Source organism: Molothrus aeneus, chromosome 5 (assembly GCF_037042795.1).
Source record: "Molothrus aeneus isolate 106 chromosome 5, BPBGC_Maene_1.0, whole genome shotgun sequence".
NCBI classification, from domain to species: domain Eukaryota; kingdom Metazoa; phylum Chordata; class Aves; order Passeriformes; family Icteridae; genus Molothrus; species Molothrus aeneus.
The window spans coordinates 11373706-11395022 of NC_089650.1; the positions used below are offsets into that span (position 1 = coordinate 11373706).

The 21317-nt window shown below is 42.0% G+C and overlaps 1 protein-coding gene across 1 annotated transcript in view; it reads right to left on the reverse strand.

Moving 5' to 3' along the window:
• Nucleotides 1–21317, reverse strand: part of DENND5B (DENN domain containing 5B) — a 105818-nt gene that overhangs the window by 17782 nt on the left and 66719 nt on the right. Inside the window, exons 5-11 of the mRNA XM_066549614.1 lie at nt 18509–19042; nt 16931–17162; nt 14700–14850; nt 6189–6282; nt 2699–2830; nt 1569–1721; nt 1041–1119 (exon numbers count right to left, since the gene is read on the reverse strand). Of these exons, the coding sequence (XP_066405711.1) occupies nt 1041–1119; nt 1569–1721; nt 2699–2830; nt 6189–6282; nt 14700–14850; nt 16931–17162; nt 18509–19042 (1375 nt within the window). The remainder of the gene's footprint in view (nt 1–1040; nt 1120–1568; nt 1722–2698; nt 2831–6188; nt 6283–14699; nt 14851–16930; nt 17163–18508; nt 19043–21317) is intronic.

The following is a 21317-nucleotide window of genomic DNA, read 5'->3' on the forward strand; positions in this document are numbered from 1 at the left end:
TCTGAATCTATTACCTATTGCTTCCTTAACCCAGCACTGAACTTGGGAGATCTAGCTTCCCTTTTTTTTGTGTGTGAAATACCTTAACTTAAATCTGTACAGCAGTGAGTTTTATTAGTAAGAAGTTTCTATGGAAAGCTCACAACTGAGAACTACTAAAATAAAATTAAGCTACAGTAACATATTCAATGCAAAGAATGCTGTGCATTTCTGTGCTCTGCTCTGATCAAACCACTTTGTGGTGACACATTTTGCTCTCAGGAATTTGTGCCTGCCAGCCAGATTGTTTAGTGCATTACTCATTGAAGCTTATTAAAAAGTTCTTTCATGGGAGAGACTAGTTTGTCTATAAATGCCTCTTTGAGGACTGATCATAAAAGTTTCCATCTGCAGGATCTGAATTGGAGAGTCCTTGCAAGATGACCCACTGAATTTCAGAGACTTTTACTACAATACCCCATCTCAAGGTTATCAGAAAACCTCTCTTTAAACACAGAAGTAATTTAGTGACTGTAAGGGGCCCAGCCAAAGCATAAAATGAGCACCTAGACTGATGGACAGAGATCAATTACACAATTTCTGAACTGTACCACCCATCAGTATAGAGATTTACGGAACACAGAGTTATTCATATTGGGATTTGAGAGACAGATTATGCTCACTGAAAGAAAAATGTCAGCTCTCTTATGCCCAGCTCCACACTTTCAGCTTCTTCAGAAATTATTTCTCATGGAGACACTGCTTCTCAAACCTCACTCAATGCTCATTAAAAGGGAATGAAAGTAGTGCACATACATCAAGTGATTTTCCAGACAAGGATGGAAACTATGTGCCTTGGCCTCCAGTGATTTCAATCCATTTTGTCCAGACATCAAGACATCCCCACAATGATTATGAGAAATCTCAAAAGGTAAATGTGGCATTAGCAAGCAAATACACTGAAAATCTTGCACAGGTTTCATCTGGTTGCACTGTTCCTCCCATGGCAGAGTTCATTTGCTGAGATGAACTCCTCACGGAGTCACCTGCCAAGTACTCACCTGGAGACTCTGCACTGTGCTCTTGCTTCTCTTCTCTCTCCTGGTACTGAAGCAAATGGGACCACAATGCAGATTTCCCCTGAAAATAATAAAAAAAAATATATAGGCAAAAAAATAACCAGTAATGGCCAATAAACATGGCAGAATAATGGAATGGCATTTGAATGGGTAAAATGTTCAGTAATGGAAGCCAATCCTCCTCTCTTGGGCCATGAAACCTCAGGAAGAGAGAACCACCACTCCCCACTGATTCAGCAGTCACACCACCCACCTTGTTTCTTTTCCTCCCTCTGGGTTTCCTTTGTGAAGGTTGAAAGGGAACACGTACTCGACAACATCACTGCAATGTCCAGAGGGGAAAACCCCAAAACAATCCCCCCTCAAATAACCCAAACACCCAAAACTCCTCAAACCTTTGCAAAATATGAACCAGAGACACTGATCCCAAAGACAACTCCTGCTTTATCTTGGAGTTACAGCATTGAGTAGCAGCTTAGAAAGCAGAGATGACATTCAGTATTTACCAACCTGCTTGACCTGCAGACCATGGCTCCAGATTCTTTCTAGCAGATCACACAGACTGGCAATCAGTGTATTTTCCTCCAGACCTGTTATGTTGGCTTCTCCATGTCCCAGCTCAACTGCTTCATGGCCCATTTTCTCTACCAACATGCGTTTAGTCTATTAAAAAAAAATCCCAACAGTTTCCAAGAATATTATCCAACAAGGAACAGAATTTACAGATGAGTTTACTTACACATGCTTAATCTAGAAACCATGGCTAATAGAGAGAAAATCTATTTGCAGAGACTGTAAATTAAGAAAAATAATTATATTTAAAAGTTTTGCCTAATTACTTTGAATCATAGAATACCCTGAGTTGGGAGGGACCCAGAAAGACCACATCCAGCTCCTGTGCCTGCACAGGACAGCCCCAAGAGTCACACCATGTGTCTGAGAGCATTGTCCAAACACTTCTTGAACTCTGGCAGACTTGGTGCTGTGACCACTTCCCTGGGGAACCTGTTCCAGCTGTCCTACTTCTATACCCTTTATTAATTGTCCTATTTCTATGCTGGTGATTTATTACCAAGCAGAGTACAGAACACACGCTCAGTCTTACTTAGCTTCCATTTTAATTCTTGTCACAGCTAATAAAGTTTAACACTCAGGTAAAGGAGTATACTATCAACTGCAACAGACACAAAGAAGTTGTATGTCCATGGCTATGAAAGCTTCTTTAACACCAGGAACTGTTATATTTCATTTGCTCTGCATGAACAACATGCACAAGCTACTCATGCTGAATTCTTCCCTTTTGACCACAGGTCTCCAGGCCGTTCTGTTTAGGCTACATGTAAATATGAACAATTAAAGGAAATCCTCCAGAAGATGTCTGATCATGCTGATTCTCCTTCCTGTCCTTTCTACTTCCATCAACTTCAACTGCATAAAGAGAAGAGAAATGAAAACACATTCCTTTCAAAACACGTTCCTTTCTCTTCCTGCTGTTGAAAAACACTACAGGCCTATCCATCCTGCAATAACCAGGTATTCCAGAATAACCCATGCCATTCCAGCTGTGAACCAGGAGAACATCTGCAGGCGCCCTTTGAACTCACTGCAATCCAGGGCAGAGCATCCAGGGGATGACCTACCTTCATGCGACATTCCTTCAGCAACCCTTCCACAAATTTCCAGTTGGTCTGTGCAATCACAGCTGGAGAGAGGTCTGACAGTTTGGGCTGCCTTAAATTTTTACCTAAATTCCTTGCCTCCTGCATGTATTTCTAAAAATAAAGAGAATAATTTTAGATATTACAGGTCAGAGTGACTCTTCTCATCAAGCAAGCAAGGTGATGAAAATGAATTAGTGTTAATCTAGAAACACAATCTTGATTTGTCTGATGTTTAGGTGTCAGGCTAGAGAAGTGAAATGATCCCTTCTGACAACAGAAAAAGCAAGATATTTCCCTGGATTGGCACAGAATCAGTCAATATTAGCCAGTGAACTGTGCTGTTAGTGACTAGTACGAAGTTAGCTACAAGTGCATAAAGTGCAATACCTTCATTCAGCAATAAAGCCAAAACACCAAGGAAGTTTCTTTCCACTGTTATTTCTCACTTAAAAAATATTGAAATTGTCTAATTTGTGATCAGACTATATATGAATAGAAAAAAACACCTGAAAATAAATTATAAGAAGCAGAAATACACTTAGTGAATGAGAAAGATTTCATCCATTACTGTTCATCTAGATAGTTTATGCAGGGAAAATGAGACTTGATCTTATTCTCAATTAACTTATTGATTACAAGTGAAGCTCATTTTAAACAGCACTGACACTTGGGATCATTCATGTTCTTACTATAGTAATTGTAAAATATGGACAAAAATCAGGATACTCTTTAAAAAAAGATCCTAGCTATAATTGAAGACTTTCAAACTTTCCTGTTCCACTGCCTTGTCTTCAGGATAGGGTATTTTTTGTTTTGGTCTGGGTTTTTTTGGGTGTTTTTTGTTTGTTTTTTTTTTTTTTGTTAAGCCAAAATCCACAAACCCATCAGCACATGAGCTCTGACCCCAGCATCAGTGAGAGAGCTGCATGCTGAGCAAGGCTGAGAAGTTGGCCACAACTATCAAAATGTTGTTTGAGCATTATTCGTAATTTTGTCTTAAAAAGAGCAAGATAACAGAATATTGCCAAATAAAAGTCTTGAAAAGCAGTGCTCATAGCCTGGAGTGGGAATGCTCTGTTTCCACAGTGGGTCTGTGTCCTGTTAATGATGCTTCTCTGGGGGATGGTATGTGACAATGACCAGTCTTTCCTGGAAGGAGCAGATCACAACCCTCCAGGGAATTCTTGCTGCTGCTGGCTGGGTTTTCTGGGGAACTGAGATGTCACTATGGCTGCTGCATCCTTGGAGCTTCCTGTCTGGGCAGAAAATTTATTCCATAGAAACACAGAATGGCTTGGGTTGGAAGGGACCTTAAAGATCACATAGTTCCAAACTTCCTGCCATGGGCATGGACACCTTCCAGTAGATCAGGAAAAGCAAAACCAAAATCTTAACACATTGAAGTTAATTGAAATAGCAAATAGCTCTCCCCGCCACCCTTTTTTTTTTAATGGAAGTGCAGTTTTTCTGATGCAATCAGATTTTCTCAACACAGAAATTTGGACAAGAACCACTTAGCATCACCCTAACAGGCCAGACAAGAATGTAGGGATCTGCTGTGAAAAAGCTGTGTTCCACTGAAATTCTCAGTTAGGTAACTACAGTTTCTGTAGTTACCTAAAACACTGTAAGGATTTTATAATAGTTCAAAAACTACAGGTGGGAATAAAAGAAAAAAAGTTACAGACAATGAAAGTATGTTGTTCAGCAAGCAACCTCACAAGTGACTTCCAACTCAGTGCAAAAATTAACAGCAAAATCAGTAAAAAGTCATACAGGGAATACATAACTAGAAAAATGAATATTTCTTTCTAAATGTGAAGGGATAAAAAATGTGGTTATAGTCTGAAGAGTACAAAATACAGATAACCTTATTCATTGCATAGCTTCTTATTATATTCAAATTAAAAAAACCAAAACCAACAAACTCTAAGGTTCCAGAGAAGACTAAGGGTGGGCTGAGACAATCAGCTGATTGCCCTTTGCCTGTTCCAGCATTCATGCACCACCACCCTTCTTGCACACTGGGATGCAATGGTCCAGCATCCATATAGCAATGCTCTTGGGATGTGACACCCTAAACTGAATAGCCAGGTGAGCAACATGGCGGGGGAAAAGCCCCAAAGCAAACTGAAATTCTTGTCTTTTAGCCTTGGAGCCACTGTGTTTTCCAGGGAGCTGGTGTGGAAGCTCCTTTCCAGCTACTTTTCTGACTATAACCACACTTCCAAGCGCTACAGGGACGTGCTCATACTCTACAAAAAGGGGCAGGTTTGAGAGGCAGCAAAGACGGAGGTTCCTCATGCTAACAACATCTCAAAAGCAGCTTTCAACAAGAAGAACTAAAACATACCAGGCAGCATTCAGAGAAGGATTTTTTAGGAGGCCGTGCAGGAGGGGGTGGTCCCTGATCCCACTCCCAGAAGGCCATTGAGTTCTGACGAAGCAAAAGCTCCTCCGAGGGCTAAGAGGAGGCAGATGCCCCAATGGCAGAACAGCCAGAAAGAAAGAGGAGACAAAGCAAAAGAAGCATGCATATGATCCACAGCCAAAAAAAAAGAAGAAAGTAAATACATGACAAAGTACTGAGAAGGCTCTGCTGCCATATACACGCACGAGGCACTGCTTAAAATATACTTGCAAAGCCATGTTAGCAAAAATAGCAACAAACAGGTACAAGTGCTGTTTTGCTGTGTTTCCATGAAACATTGTTCAAAGCTATGGTTGAAGAGTCCTCTCATCCACTCAGGTTCTTTTGGAGAGCAAACTCCAACACTGACTATCATTACTGAGTGAGTTTTACCACAAAACAGCATGAATGTTATATTTTTGCTAGTGACATACAATAGAAGCATATGGACATCAATGGAAAAATGTGGCAGAAAAATATTTAATGAAGAATGAAGAACTGAAAAGATGGGAAAGAAACACATGTATGTGACTGACATTTACAAGATGCATGGGAGTTTCCAAGCTTTAGGCATAAAAAGGCCCCAAAGTCTTAACCTTTCAAATATGTAAAAGGTTAGAAATCTACGTAAAAGAAAGGAAAAAAAGTTCCTTTAAGAAAAAAAGGAAGAATCCTGCCTCATTCACTTCTACATGGCTGACATTTACTCAAGGACTTGACTTTTCCAGAGACTTCCACCCTGGCCAGAGTTTGGCAGCTGCACTGCCAGGCTCTGCTGTCTGTGTGCAGTAACACAGCCAGGGTCTATATCAGCAAATCATTTCCCTGGTGACAATGGGGCTGTCTTGTCCCAGAATAATAAAAGCACTTTATTTATGTTGTGTGCTTGGAAGTTGTGTGGCATCGGTGACAAGCAGAGCAGCATCCAAACAGCTACAGAGACCCAACCAAACCATAGAGTAGCCACAAAACTGCCCCAAGGAATGGGCACATTGTTGTCCAAACCTCCACCTCCTGGACCACAGCTCATGTGAGCTGCCCTCAGAGGAGGCCACCCACCTCCCTCATGTCGTTGTCCAGGGCGATGTGCTCCGAGTGCTGCCGCAGGCGGTCCTTCCTCCGCTGCGTGCTGGCGCTGCGGCTGGCCCAGCGGCTGCAAAGCACACAGGGGAGACACGAGTGAGCACAAGGAAAGCAGGGGGGAAAGCCTGGGTCAGGAGCTGAAGGACAGCCAGTGGGTCTGCAGCAGAAGAAGGGAAAGCCCAAGCTTGGACTTTGCAGTGAGTGTGGGTGTGAGATGGTGCCTGGCCTCCCCATGGGAAACCACCTGGATGGTGACAGTCCAGCACTCACCCAAGGGACAAAATTCCCAGTGGAAATGTGGGCAGCTGCCTGCCAGGGTCTCCAGTGAGAGCTCCTGGTACCTGAAATGCAGGTCATGCCACAGCATTGATGACATCACTAGGTTAGTCACTGTGCTTAGTTACCCAACACCACTGCTGCATTTAATGAGGCTTGACAAGAACAGCACCTTTAGCAAAAAACAAAACACAATGATTTATTTTCAGCAGCAATTTCTATGATTGTGCTTTTCTGTGAGAAGTGCTACTTCTCCGTTCTCCACTTTCTGTGGCATTTCCAGGAATTATTTGAGACAAACTTTGCAATTTTAACAACTGTTATTGGGTGCACCTATGTCTAAAGGTTATAAACAATACTTATGTTCCTAGGATTAGTCATGTTGTCATGTTGCTATTTTCACCTTAGCTTTTTTTTGCATTTAGTTCCTAAGTACCACAGAAAGCCTTGGGTTTTTTCCATCTGTTCATGTACACCCAGTTGAACTTCTCCTCTCTCCGCACGTGTGGCATTGGCGAGGACAGCAGTCTCCAGATCCCAAACCCACATATTTTTGTGTGCACTCCAAACAAAAGTACATACAAATAAAATTTGGGATCTACCAGTTTGGGCAAGGAGTTTCAGCAGATGAATGCCTGGGGAGGAAACTCTTGCACAGAGCTGGACTTGGGTTCCGACATGTTGGGCAAAACACTGGAGATGTGCAGGGAGGGGAATCTGACCCAAGAGTAGTGCAGGGATGTGGCCCCTGGTGACCAAAAGAAGGCCTCTGTTTCCAGAGAGAAGAACTTTGCAAACATGTACATAGCTATATTCATCAGTTCCTTGAGAGAGCCAACCAAAGACTGAATTTTGGTTCACCACACAGATACAAAGGGAAAAAAAGCCACAGAAACTGTTATTTAAACAAGTCACACTGAAGTCCCATTGTACCTCACAAATAACATCAAGAAAACAAGTACAAAGGAAGAAAGCTGGGTCTGTATGTAATTATGGTTCATCACCTCCGTATCCCATAAGACAACACATTTATTTTTAAAGCAATTTTTTTTTTGTGGCCTCAAGTCTCTGCTAACAAAATGAAACAGCCCAATAGGTGTCTGCAAAGCAAATGCTGATACCTTCTCAGAGGAACACATCACTGACATAAGTGTCTTTGCACCTCCATAAGTCACCACTTACTTTTTTTTCAGCAGCAACAGCCAAAGCCTTGTTAGATGACAAAGAGGGGGAAAATAAACCCTTACATTTTAATAATCTCAACAACCAGAAATGTCACAGAAAAACTCTGTTGAACAGAGGATATTAATGTGACTTTAGCCACTTGGCTCTGGAGACCTTGCATTTATTGCAAGCCAGGACAATGTTTATGTTTCACACAACAGAATGCCAATAACACACTAGAAATTTAAGTTATAGATCAAATATTACCCCATATCATAGTTTTTCTGCTCCAATTTATATGGTTACTTTCTGAATTCTAGACAGAGCTTGGATCCATCTCCATCTGCATTTCTGCCTTTACTGGAAGATGGAAGAATTGCTTTAAGTGTCCTTTGAGGGAAAACATCTCACCAAAGGTGAAAGCAGAACGAAAGCCACAGAATAATTACAAAATAACACACCACTATTAAAGCATTTTCAGCTCATTCCAGAGCTGTACTTCACCTGGGAGATAGCACAGCCCATTTTCCAGGTTATTAAACAGAACTATTTGAATGTTTTAATCACACAAAAATGAAGATTGTTGGATGTTTATGAAAAAAAAGACTGCTGCTCATTAGCTGGAGCAATTACAGACAGTGAGCTGCACATTCCCTCTTTTCCAAACTCTGAAGTAGAGGAAGAGGAGCTGTTGAGTCACTGGGTGAGGTCTGTACATTCAGATGCTGCTCTGAATCTCTCTGGAAGGTTTTGTGAAGATCTAACAGCAGATAAGCAGGATTAAGCAGCTAAATCTTTTAAAGCCTTTTCTTTACTGGGTCACATAGAATTTTTTTTTTCCCAAAACAATGCTTCAGTATTACAATAACCATTCCCTCTCCTCAGCAGTGACTGCTTTTCAAATTGCTCTTCCTCTCCCTGCAACCACTTGAAGTGATTTTAAGGGGGATTAAAGCCCCAGTGGTGGCATCACCTCCCCATGGAAGCTGAAATCCCATGTGGGTGCCTCTGCCGGCCCTGTCATCAGCTGCTGCTCTATTCACACCTCAGCCCAGGTGCTGCCAAAGCAGCAAAGAAAGCTGTTCTCCCTCCAGCAGCCCTTTGCTTACTGTCAGCCCCTAGACTTGGGCTTTTCAGATAACCCCTGCTGCCTGTGTCCCTCCTCTCCTTGTCCTGAGGAGATGAAGCCTTCCGGCTGGATCTGGATGCTGCCCAAGGACTCCCCAACCCCAAAAATGCCTTCTCCCTTTTAGTTTTTTGCTGGCAGGGCCACGAGCATGGACTACTGGCAGGTTTCATTTATTCCTCACAGTGGAGGCATTGCTACAAGCACCAGGTCTCTGGGGATGGAGCAGACACAGCTTGGGTGCTGCAGGGAGTCCAGGGACAAGCTGCCTCCATGGAGAAATGAAGAAAGGCTCATTTCAGTGTGTCTGTCTGTATCTAACTCCCATATCCACAGATGAATGCTCCTCACCTCCAGGGACTGTGGAAAAGCAGTGATATTTCAGAGCAGGGACCAGGGAACACTGTGCTCTGTTCAACATATGGAAATTAAGTAAGGCACCTCCAACTAAGACCTTTGTGATATAAAAGCAGTCAAGTCAGCACCATTTGGTATCAAATTAGACCCAACAAGCATGGGGATAGGTTTGCAGAGGTTGGAGGGAATGTAATGGTGACATTTGAAACATCCCATGTTAAGTATCATCTTTTACATTTCTATAATAAAGGAGGTAAGGCAGTCAGCAGCAAAGCTGCACTGTCAGAAACCATCTAGCAAGACAGCACCTCACACCAGGGACTGGTCAAGCTGTACTGTGACCATGTGTACAGATCTCTTTCTTCCCACACCTTCTCCCTGCCCGCCCCTTTTTAAAGTTCCCTTGAGAAATGAAGAAATTATGTCTTCCCAAATGAGACATGGGTGCAGCAGGCAAGATTTATACTGCAAAACATGAACATGCTGCTAGAGAACTTCTTTCTCAGATGGATTTAACCAATATTACCCATCACCATGAAAATCACTATTGTAATTTACACTCCATTTACAGTCATCACAGAGAGAAGGAAAGAGAGAAATGCACTTGTCTATAGGACAGAACCTAAATCTCCTCATATACACCATCTCATGAGGCAGGCTGCTATTTAGGTCTGCAAATCATGACAATACCCATTCTACCTATAGAGATCCATCAAAGGAGTTATCTGAGTTTCTGCATTCTAATAAATTAGCACACAGCTGTAGTACAGCCCCAGCAAACCCCCCTAAAACATGCACACATCAAACACACACAGCCTGCACATGCAAACTCCTTGTAGGGCTTACATGTGTGGGGCTGTACCCAGAGATTCCAAGTGAAACACATGTCAGACCAGACAAGAAAAGGAACATTGAAACTGAGCTCCACCTGATCATGGATGGGGATCCACAGTGTGAATCTGCTCCACAAACACTGTTCCATGCTAAGGAGAATGAAGGCTTAGATGGAGACTTAGGCACCTTTTCCATCTCTGCCATAGGGTGAAATAGGAAAGCTCTGAAACTGCTCATTGGAAGGACAAAAATTAGTAAAATGCCTTAAAGAGAGTGGCCTTGCACTGACAGGCTCTTTCAGCAGTTCATATGAAAAGAAGTGATTATAAAGGGTGGCACACACAACTGTCATCCTCTGTAAGGAAGAGCTGTAGTGAATTGGCAGCATCACCTGCCCTGAGGAACCACTGTCCTATGAGGTATTTAATTTGTAAGTCCCTTGGGACAGGAGTACTATTCAGAGGAGAGCAAATGGAATAGTGGATGCAAGGATGTCAATGCCCATTTTTCCCTGTCAGCTTTAATTCTGCACAGCTATGTTAAAATGATCTATTAACTCAAAGAAGTTAATTGCACTTTTCCTGCCTTGCACCAGTTGAGCAGAGGATCAGTAGCTCAGGAGACTCACCCATGAGGTTCCAAGTCACTACAATGTATATTTCCTATCTCAGAGACCTTCTTTAGGCACAGATTGTCAGTCACACTTTATTCCTGAAAATGAATGTATTTGAGTACAAATGGTTCATATTTTCATTGCACCCATCAGTGGTTTGCTACATTAGGTTACCTGACGTATAGTAACTGCTTGTTTCAGATCTTCTTATGTAAAAGGTGAACTATTACTACTCACAAAATTTAAATAACCTCAGTGCTGTGTGTGGATGGCTCATTGCTGACTCATCTCGTGCCCACCTAGATGTGCTGCAGAGATGCCACTCTATATTACTTGCAATTGTTTGGCTTGATTAAAAAAAATTATCTCTTCATTTAACACAGCCTTAAAACAGTACCAAACAGACAGGGGGGCAGTAAAAGGCCATATAATATGAAGCACTCATTAAAAGAAAAAGACCATTTGGCATACAAAAAATAATTTAGTTAAAACGAGAACAAATTCTGTCATCACACAGAGACACGTCAACCCCTCTGTGTTATATATACATCATATTTCCTTGAAAATCATTACCTGATGTTAAATGCCAGCAACAAGCAAAAAAAGAATCTGCCCCAGGCAGATAAACCCTGCACATCTCCCGCCTTGAAGGAGGGGGCTGAAGATGAAGAGCACAGGACAGTGCCCACCAAGTCATGTCATAAAACAGAGCACAAAAATGAACCAATTCCATACAGTCCTACTGCATGGGTTTTGTAAATAAATACTGACACAGTGGTCAGATCAGCAAAACACAGCTCGGGAACAAATGGAAGTGGCCAGGGCAGGAAAGAGGAAACAATATGGTCAGCAAAGTAAGCAAGGAGGAAAGCAGGGCTCCAATAAAGAAGTGGGAGGGAAAGCAGGCCTAAACAGATAGGAAGGCAAAAAAAGGGTAATTAAAGCCATTTTGTAAATGTGTAACAAAGCAAACCCTTCATTTGAAAACCAAAAGAAGCAAGAAAAAAATGCATTCAGTTGTTCTTTGAAGGCATTCAATACAAATTGCCAGAATGCAAATATATTCCCATGCTTGGGAATCACTGTTTTCCTCTGCAATATTTAATCTCATTTATCAAGCTTCTTAGTACAAATTAAGTTACAAGGTAATCAATTAGATTGAAAACACAGCTTGTTTCATTGTTTTAATTTTGCACTGTAAGCATATTCCCCCTAATTTAACAATTAGCTAATCAAAAACCATGAAGTGTTTATGTAGCTTGGCTTTTTGTCATTCAAATTCCACTCCTGCAAATGCCTCAGCCAGTGGAGCTCCAGCTACAATTTTAAAGCCTGGCAGAAAATGCACACAGGGAAGAAGGGAACACATAGAAACCACAGTGTGGTGCTGGGGTTTGAGAAAGGAAATGAGGGCTCTGGAAACCACAGCTCTTCTTCAGAAAAACAGAGAAATAAGCCTGAGGGACTGCAGCCTGTTTGCTCCTGGGATGCTTTCTAGGAGGACTTCTGCAGAAGCCACTGCTTTACACGGCTAGAGCAGCGTGGAGGGGATGCTTTTGTACCCAGAGGAAGCTGCAGCTGCTCCCTGTAGATTCAGAAGGTTTTCCCATGATGTGGGAGATGTATCAAAGGCGAGCAGCACAGAGGGAGTCCAAGTGGGACACTGCTGCCTGATGGGAAGGAGGATAGAACTGGCTTTGGGTATAGTCTAAATTGTTTAAATCACATATAGGATCTAGAACTGAAACTAGAAGTGTTTGTTGTCTGCATTCTATTTGTGATTTAGATATAACATATTACACATGTAACAGCCCAGTAACTGAGGTATTTTCAGTGCTCCTCCTGCTTACAGGAAGGGGACAGCTAGATAACATTCTGAGCTCTGGTTATGTATTTGTTAGTTTATTAGCCCAGAAAGGAAAGCAATAAATCCCTGATTGCTGGCCACTGAGGACATCTTTTCATTAAAACAGCTTTGAATTGGTTTATTTGCTGCTGTCCAGCAACAATTGAATGCAACATGGGAATTATTTCCCACAAATATACTTCCATACAAAATTCAGGACAAAATTTGCTATGTAAAACTGAAGCCTGCAAAAATAATTCTCATCTACACAGCAATATCCTTTGCATTAATTTTATAATATAAACACACAACAGCTACACCTGAAGAGTCTGGAAATGTAGCTGGAGTGTTCTCTTAGCCCATGCTCATAGGCAAAGCTCCAGTCCTGTATCTATCTCCAAGAATCATACACTGGGAAATTCAAATTTATGGAAGGCTATACTTCAAATGGTTTTGTGGTCAGAAGAGTCACACTGTTTTTGCAGAAGGCAAGGAAAAGCTGTTCTATACATGGGTGTAAAATCAGCAGAATTACATGTCCTAAATGGGAGAGAAAGAGTCTTCTCAGCTGCTCACATGAAAACCAGGCAGAAGAAAGATATAAACAGATGGTCTTGAGATTTTCCAATTACAGGCCTTTTTGGCAACATACAACTGGAGGAATTCCAAACATTTGTCACTTTGACATCGCTTTGTGGTAAGCAATGGGATTTTGGAACTTAAAAATTCTGAAATATACTGTGATCTAAATCAAAATCACCACTCAAGGAGTTAAAGTCAATTTAGAACAGGTACCAATCTAATGGAAGCAAATCTCAAAGAGCATAAGGAAAACTATTTTTAAGTGATGCTTATTCATAGATTCACTATGATTTTGCAACAGACACAGAAGATTTAAGCAACTTTATGCAGGCTAGGCACACTCTCACTGTTGCTGACACTGTGAAATTGAAACCCACCCATAAGAATAAGAGGCAGACTGCTAAATACAGCATCTCACGAGATGAAGAAATCCTCCATTCCTCAAAGGACCATTACCCATACAATTCTCTCTCCATTTGCAGGAACCCTGAAAGCAAAGGAACTTTGAAATATGAATTCCTCCTCTGTGATTGGTTCTGGGGTTTTAAAAATTTCTTTCAAAGAACTCCATTTCTTTAAACATTCAGTGCTTAAGGATCTCTTTTATTATCATTTGTAATTTTTATTCCTAGCAGGTTATTCAAAAGGGCTTAGCTAGCATTGGTATGCACAAAAGGTGTTTAAATAGAACTGAGTGGGCACCTCATGCAGAAGCTCAGAGCGGCGTGTGTGCATGCCCATGTCTAAAACAAGAGGCAGCTTTAACATTTGGGCAACTTTGAACCCTTTGAAGCTCTTGGATTTCCCTGTGCTCCCACATTTTGACTACCTGAGGGCTTCAGCTGATAATTTAATGAGCTTGTAATCAGTGATGCACAAATATTTCACTTTTGAAGAGGGAGAAACCTCTCATTCATAGGTTTTGCAGGAAGAAAAACTAAAAATAAAGGAAGTCACAGTACTTACTTTGTATTATAACTGTAAAGTGTATCAGTGCTCCAGGTTCCCATTTTGCATTAGGTAAATGAGCCATCTAATGGCATGCTTAATTCCACAGCTATAGCTAACACTAGCCTCTTATCAAAGTACATCACAGAACCTTATCAGAGTCAAAAAAGAAGTATGTGACATACAGACTCACATACTTTCCACCCTCACCAAGTTACTCTTCCAGGATATTACAATGTGGCAACTGAAAGAGAGCTACAAAAATCTCTGTAATAACAGCTAAAGAAAAGAAAGGAAAAGAGTGGACACTAATTTCATTCCACATGATGTTGTGAAGGTTTCAACACCAAAATTTCTTTCAGAATCTGAATTTTGGCTTGAGTTCCCAAATTACTGTTTTTAGTGCAAAACAGTCAAACAATTCATTTGAAACTCATAAGATCACCTACAAAAAAAACCCCTATGTATGAGAAGACAGAATAGTTACCACTCGATAGAAAACAGCAGTGAGGAATCTTTCCCAAAACAGCTAATGCTTCCTGACATAACCCAAACTATGGTCCTATTTTCAAGTCACAGCCCATGAAACGGGCTGAAAAAAACCTGAAATGGAAACAGCTGTTAGTTTTCCATTCATTAGACTGGCTATATGCCATCCAAAATTAGGACTTCTGTCCAATGATGTGAAGCATTTGTATGAGAAACCTGCTTTTAAATCCAGGAAATAAAACCTGCGCTTACTTGTTATTGGTGGGTCCCGTTGCCAAGACATCTGATTGCAGCTTTGGGAAAAATCCTTGCTCGTATTTCCCTTGGCCAATCTTCATGTCAAGCAGGTGGGGGTGGATGGCTGTGTGGTCAATCTTCATCAGGCGCTGCTCGATGGACTGGGCTGCAGGTGACAGTCACAGGTGAGCAATTGGGTCACCACCCACCCGAGGGCACGCGCTGCCACAACAGCACTGGTCATGCTCAGAGCCCTGGAAACCCACTGGAGTTAAATGGTGACCTTAGACACAAACCTGCCACTCGCAGAGGTGAGCAGACACTTGTGCTGTAGGGATTTTAATTTTGCTTTTAGTTTCTTTACCCAACACAACGAGCACTGGTGCAAGCAAGTTAGCTGTTAAGCAAGCAGGTATTTACAGGAGCCTACGAGATGCATTAAGAGCTGGCAACAGCAATGCCATCTTTCCCTGAAATTCCTTGTTTGATTTTAAGGCTTCTTCAGCAGAATAGAGACCTCCAAGGCCAGCTGCAGCCCTGTGGGACTGGGCACCTTGCTTAGCCCCAGACATGTTGGTCCCTGGGCAGATGCTTGTGGAGGGACACCTGAGTTTTGCAAACATCTGGGACTATAAATATCCTCTTCCTGAATTTAGATATGCCTTTACTGGATGGCAGGCCTTCAAAAAGCATAGGTAACTGTAGTAAGACCTAAGCAGCATCAGGAAGATGAGCAGATTCTTGGAAACAAGGAAGGCTATGGTAAGATGGGAGAGGGCTCCCCAGGAATCTCAGCTCCACTGAAACTAAAGCAGTTCAAAATCCTTTGCTTCAGGGATTTGAGGGTTTCAATCTCAAATCTCAAATAGAATGAAAATTAAACCTGTCACCCTCTTAATTTGTGAAGAACTTGGGAAAGGAGGTGTATGGGTGAATTCAGCATTTAATTAGCAACTTTAATATTCAACTCTTTCTAGCCCATCTATTAACAGGCAGGCCTGTTCCTTCAGCGTGTCACAGCTACAGGATACATATGCAAAGGGTGGAAGCTAAACCTGTTTTCCATTTGTTAAGAATAACATATAACTCATTTCCTGTTTTATAAAAGTGTGATGGGAAAGAAGCTGTCGCAAGATTTACATACATTATCATTAGAAACTCAGCAAGTACTTTTTCCCCTCTAAAAAAAAAAAATCATTTTGTATGGTTCCATTTTGGAGAAAAGGAGTGGGTAGTGTGGGGTCAGAGGATTTGAAGGGTTCCAAAAATAGTTAAACAAACAGGTGTTGGATCAGTGCTGGGGTCACATATACTGTGAATGGTAAATATGAAGGAAAATTGATATTACTATCAGTTTGCTGCTTTTCACAAGACAGAATATGAGGTTCTGGTGCCACAATATCTGCCAAAACTAGACGCTGAATAGACAGCTGACCTGCAAATTAGAATTGGTTTAGACAGAAAAATTTAAACAGACACAGATTTCTATTTCTGACATGTTTACAGCAAGTAAAAACACTGAAGGAGTTAAACCTAAAAAAAGCCCCATGAGAAATATGTTTGCCCTATTCTTACTAATATGTGTCCCAACAAATTTAGGAGCATCATTTCCCTGTATTACTTAGAAATTAAATAAATACTTGCACAAGCATTAAACAAGAAATTCAAATATAATTTGGAAAGGCATCCTGTGACAGTAACAGAAAAAAATTCCAATCCTTCAGTACAGTGTATTGTTCATTAACACTGAACATCTATTGCTGGAGGTACTAAATATGCCACACAGGATTACATCCCCACCCAGCATCCCCTGCTGCTCTAACCAAATGGTGTAAGGCTAAACAATGTCTTTTTATGGAAGGGGGAGACAAGGCCAGTGGAGCAGACACCAGGGCTCGACTCCTCCGTGTGGCTGGCACTGGTCCCACCACCAGGGTGAAGGAAAGCTCTCCTGGAAAAGGAACAGGAGCTGCCTGAAATGAGAAACTGTGAGCCAGTTCCATTTGGGTTTGGCTTGATTTTATTAAAGGCACCAGCCCAGGAGAGCTCAAAGAGAAGGTAAAGGCTCCTGCCATTTCTGGTCTTTAACAGGATGATTAAGTTGCAGCTGAGATAAGGACACTGCTGAGTCCTCCTCAGGTAGCTCTAGGACTTCATCAACTGCAACACTCAGATGACTGAGGACCTATATTTCTTGGTGGCTGACATTGTACTTGTGAATATTTTACCAGCCCATCTGAACGTACCTGCTTCTTTCAGAGTGCTGCATTTCTGGTAGTTGGATGTCCGCAGTGCAGGGGCCCTGACGTTATACAGCCTTATTTTCTCAATTCTGGAGTCAAAAACTCGTAGAAAAGGGTCCTTCTCCTCCCACTGGGACATTATCTTATTGTCTATGAAGGTTGCAAACATCTGTGTTTCAATGAAGTGTGAAAGGAATGGGAGGTAAGGCTCGGGTTGGTCCGAAAGGAAGGAAGCCTGAAATACAGAACAGCTCATTAGTGCCACATTCATGCTCAGCACTGATGTGTCCAGCCATCCTTCAGCAGAGAACTGATCCAGCAGCCAGCAGGAAGGCTTGGACAAGGCTTCCCTCACTGCAGAAACACCTCTCAGAGAGCTGTGAACCCATCTACAAAGGGGTTTGGTTCACAACTGTAAGAAATAAGCAGTCAGGGAGGCTTTGACAGCTGGAACAAAGGGGTATCAAGTTACTAAAGTAGTGCTCAGACTGCCTGCTTTTTCAAAGCAACCTAGTAGCTCTCACCCCCAGGAATAAACCCTGTGAAATGCATGGCAGACAATCACATGTGCCCCCATGGCACCTCTGGTCTGGGCATCATTGCCTGGAACGATATCACTTAAGGTGTCACACATATCAAGGGGTGCACAGTGCTCTTCAGTGATGTTACACAGGGCAATTAATCACGAATTTCCAATTAAAATTGACTGTGTGTCTAAATCTCTAACTGAGCTTTGAAAACTGTAAACTTAACAGCCCATTTTATTGCAGAAGCACTAGTAGAGATTGCCTAAACAACCCCATCCTTTTGAATGCTACACTGTTTTAATGGCCAAAACCAAACAAACCAATAAAAGGCATGGCAGCAATTTTTGTAAATCAAAAACTGACTCAGATCAGTATTCAGTCTGTTCCTCACTGTTCATCCTCTTAACCTCCTCCTTAGAGAAGGACTTGGACCTAAAAAAGATGATGGCTAAGAATACTATCTGCTTTGTAGGGTCACTCAGCAGCTGTGCAAGGTTCCCAACATTTCCCATTCTTTTTGCTGTCCTCCCATCTATTTATATCCCCATTTCTAATCTCAAGAGATTCCTTTTCCCTCTTATGCATACACAACAATGGAATCATAACAATACTCTTTAAGTGACAACCTTCTTCAGAACAACATCACCCATTACCAAAACCTCTACCATGAGGTTAGGAAAAATGAAAGACTAGATTTGGTTTCTTATCTCAAGTGTGCACCTCTCCTCCCAGCAATCAAAAAAAAGAAAGAAAGACAGAAAAGAAGTCACTGAGCATTGTTACCCTTCCACCAAGCCCACAGGAGCAGCCCCACGAGCTGGGCAGAAGCCTGCCAGCTTGGTTTGTACAAGCCAGGATGGCTCTGAACAGCTCAGTGGATGTGCTCCGATTCACTCTGGCAGGAGATCTGGCACTGTGTAATGGAAACGGACAAATCTTGCAGTGAGGCAGATGAGGAACGGCAGACCAAAGAGAACCTAGGCTATATTTACACAAACATAGCTATCCTCCCTCCCCCTTTTAGATGGAGACATGAACACATGGCTATCTTTACTTTGTCAAAGTTTTGCATTTGTTCCCTGTTTGTCAGCCACGACTCCATGTCGGGGGCAGCCTGGATGACGAAAGCCTCATAGTCTGCGAACAGCTGCGTGAAGCGGTTGGCGAAAACCTCGCGGAGCTGCACGTTCAGTTTGTAGTCCCTCAGCTCCAGCTCCTCACAGGACAGCTTCCCATCCTTCTCCTCTGTGAGGGGGGTGCTGATGGTCATTTTCTCCATGGTCACGCCTGTTCTCTTGGCCAGGGCCTGCAGGCGGGCGATGGTCTCGTTGCCTTTCAGCAGCTCGTACATGTTGAGGGCATTGCTGGGGATGTTCCCGTTCTTCTTGTCGTTCACCAGGTCGCTAAGAACCAAGTTCTTGAGTTTGGTGGCGCTGTCACTGCAATGCAGGTTGCCTTCTGGAGGGATCCCAAACTGCAGGAGAACCTCGGAGATTTCCTGGATAAACTCCAGCTTGTTGGGGAACTGTGGGAATTCCTCTGGCAGTTCAATGAAATGGTTATCGATGTCTACAAAACACAAGTTTGCCTGAAATACAAACAAAAGTTCCAAAATGGACACTCAGCACTGAACTGGTTCCCCTGTGATGTAGCCCTTCCTCCCAGGGTGCTTCCAGACAGAAGGATAAGTGCACGCATATGCAGGACACTTTAGCTGTGTGGTCTAGCCCATGACATTTCAGACTTCAGTACAGCTGAGGGTCAACTGCATGACAAATAAAGGCTCCTGCATTCTCCTGTTTCCCCAGGGCACGCAGACCCCAAACTCTCCACTACAAAGATCTCATACACCCTCTCAGAGCAGCCAAGGACACACCACCAAGCAGGAAGTGCAGCACCACTTCTCAGCCCATGCAAATACCCTTTGTGTGAATTACTGCATCTCACAGGCACATTTATTTTACCAACTGCAAGAAGCCTCTGCAGCTGTGCTACCAGGAAATGAGATGTTCAGTGAGAAAGATGATGCTGCTTCAAGCAAAACTACAAAAGAGGGTCCCACAGAAATCCTTTGGGATTATGTCTGAGTACAGCTTGTCCACTAGAGGCTGAGTCTTGTCTCCCCACTCCCCTGACCCTCTGTTTCCATGGAGGCTTTTAATAGTGGCAATTCCTCTGTCTGAGATTTAAAGAGAGTGCTCTTAGCTTTGCTATGAATGGAGATGGATCTCAGTCTGGTAAGATTAAAGTTAAGTGAAGACATTAATCTAGCAGGGCAGATACTTTTACTAGGTAAGTGTCAATGGAGGGATAGAAGAACCCCACATAAAAATTAATTACGTTGCAAATGCACCCTCAGGAATAACAGCAGAATGAAAAACAGTAATTGATCTTCAGAATGGTGGCTTACATCTAAAATTCACTGTCTGAGTGCACTGTGCTGAGTAAAATCTTAACCCAGGTCAGATTCCCAAGGTGCTGAGCTCTGATGTGTTTTATCCTGGCATAAAACTGCAGAACAGGAGATGCAGAAAACCCACAGGGCAGCAGCAGGTCTTTGTTAGCCTGATTTGGCCATTAGCACAGCTCCTCTGCCTTCTTTCAGGCACTTTTAGTGTTCTTTACTTCTTACCAAACACCCTAGACTAATCTTCAGGTTATGTGAAGACAAATTAATTATTTTCCTTCATTTTTGAGAGGTTAATTTTCAGCCAGACAATACATTCCACAACAAATATGTTTATAATATATTGGATATCTCAGGGACATGTTTATTAACATTAATCATATTTCACATACTTTAAAGCATATTAGGATTCATCTGGTAAAGGAGAAGTGTCCCTTCAGCTTTTTTGTATTAAATTTAGTTTGTACAAAGAAATGCATTTCTCCATACAAAACAATTTGATTAAACTATGTAGCTATTACACAGTTGTGGTATGCATCAGTACAGTTCTTTAGCTCAGGGACTGCCTTCTTATCTATCAATATTTCATTTCAAAGGCTTTTTAATTTCAGCTCTGCATATCATTTACAAAATTCGAAAATTGAGATTTAGATTCAGAAAACCCTTGGGGAATTGGTCTCACTTCTCTCTTCAAAAACATCTGATGATTGAAGTTAATGCAGGGAGATTAGTAACCTTAAGACAGCATGATGGCCAGTTGTTACAATTTTTTATCTCTAACAAACAAATGGTTTATATTTAGAGCAAGAGCTTGAAAAGCTAGCCCCTGGCCTGAACAATAAAGGAATGCTGATGTGAACAGTGCTTCATCACTGCTGGCATGCTGACGGGTTTTTTATTTTTTATTGTCTAGAGGAATTCGAGATTCAGGATCTTCCCTGTTCAATGTGTCATATTTCTTTCCCTCTCTCACAGCTGCTGGACCTGTGGTATTCATAAATGCTGATATTTTTCACTCATTTGTTAAACATCATGGAGGGGGCAGATTCCACCCCACTCTTACTCTTTTCTCCCTGGTGGTATTTGTTATTCCAACGATGCTGCAATACTAAATACTGTCACATTACCATATTAATTTAAAGAAAATGACAGCTTAATCTGCTAACCAAAAGCATGTAACTAATAATTTTAAAAATTGCAGTGATTATATAATATTAGCATAGTTTTACTGAGGAGCATAGCTAGATAGCAGCCTTATTCCACACCAGTGCAGATTTCATGTGCTTCAGTCACTGTACCCAGGAGGTAAAACTTGATTTGCAGTTCCACACCACGAAGGCTGACTCAGCCACCTTCATGCAGTATGTAAAATAGATCTTTATTAAAAAATGTATTTCCCCTGCCCTGTGTCTATCCCTTCACTTCCACACAAAAACTCCCACTGCTGCTGTTCCCA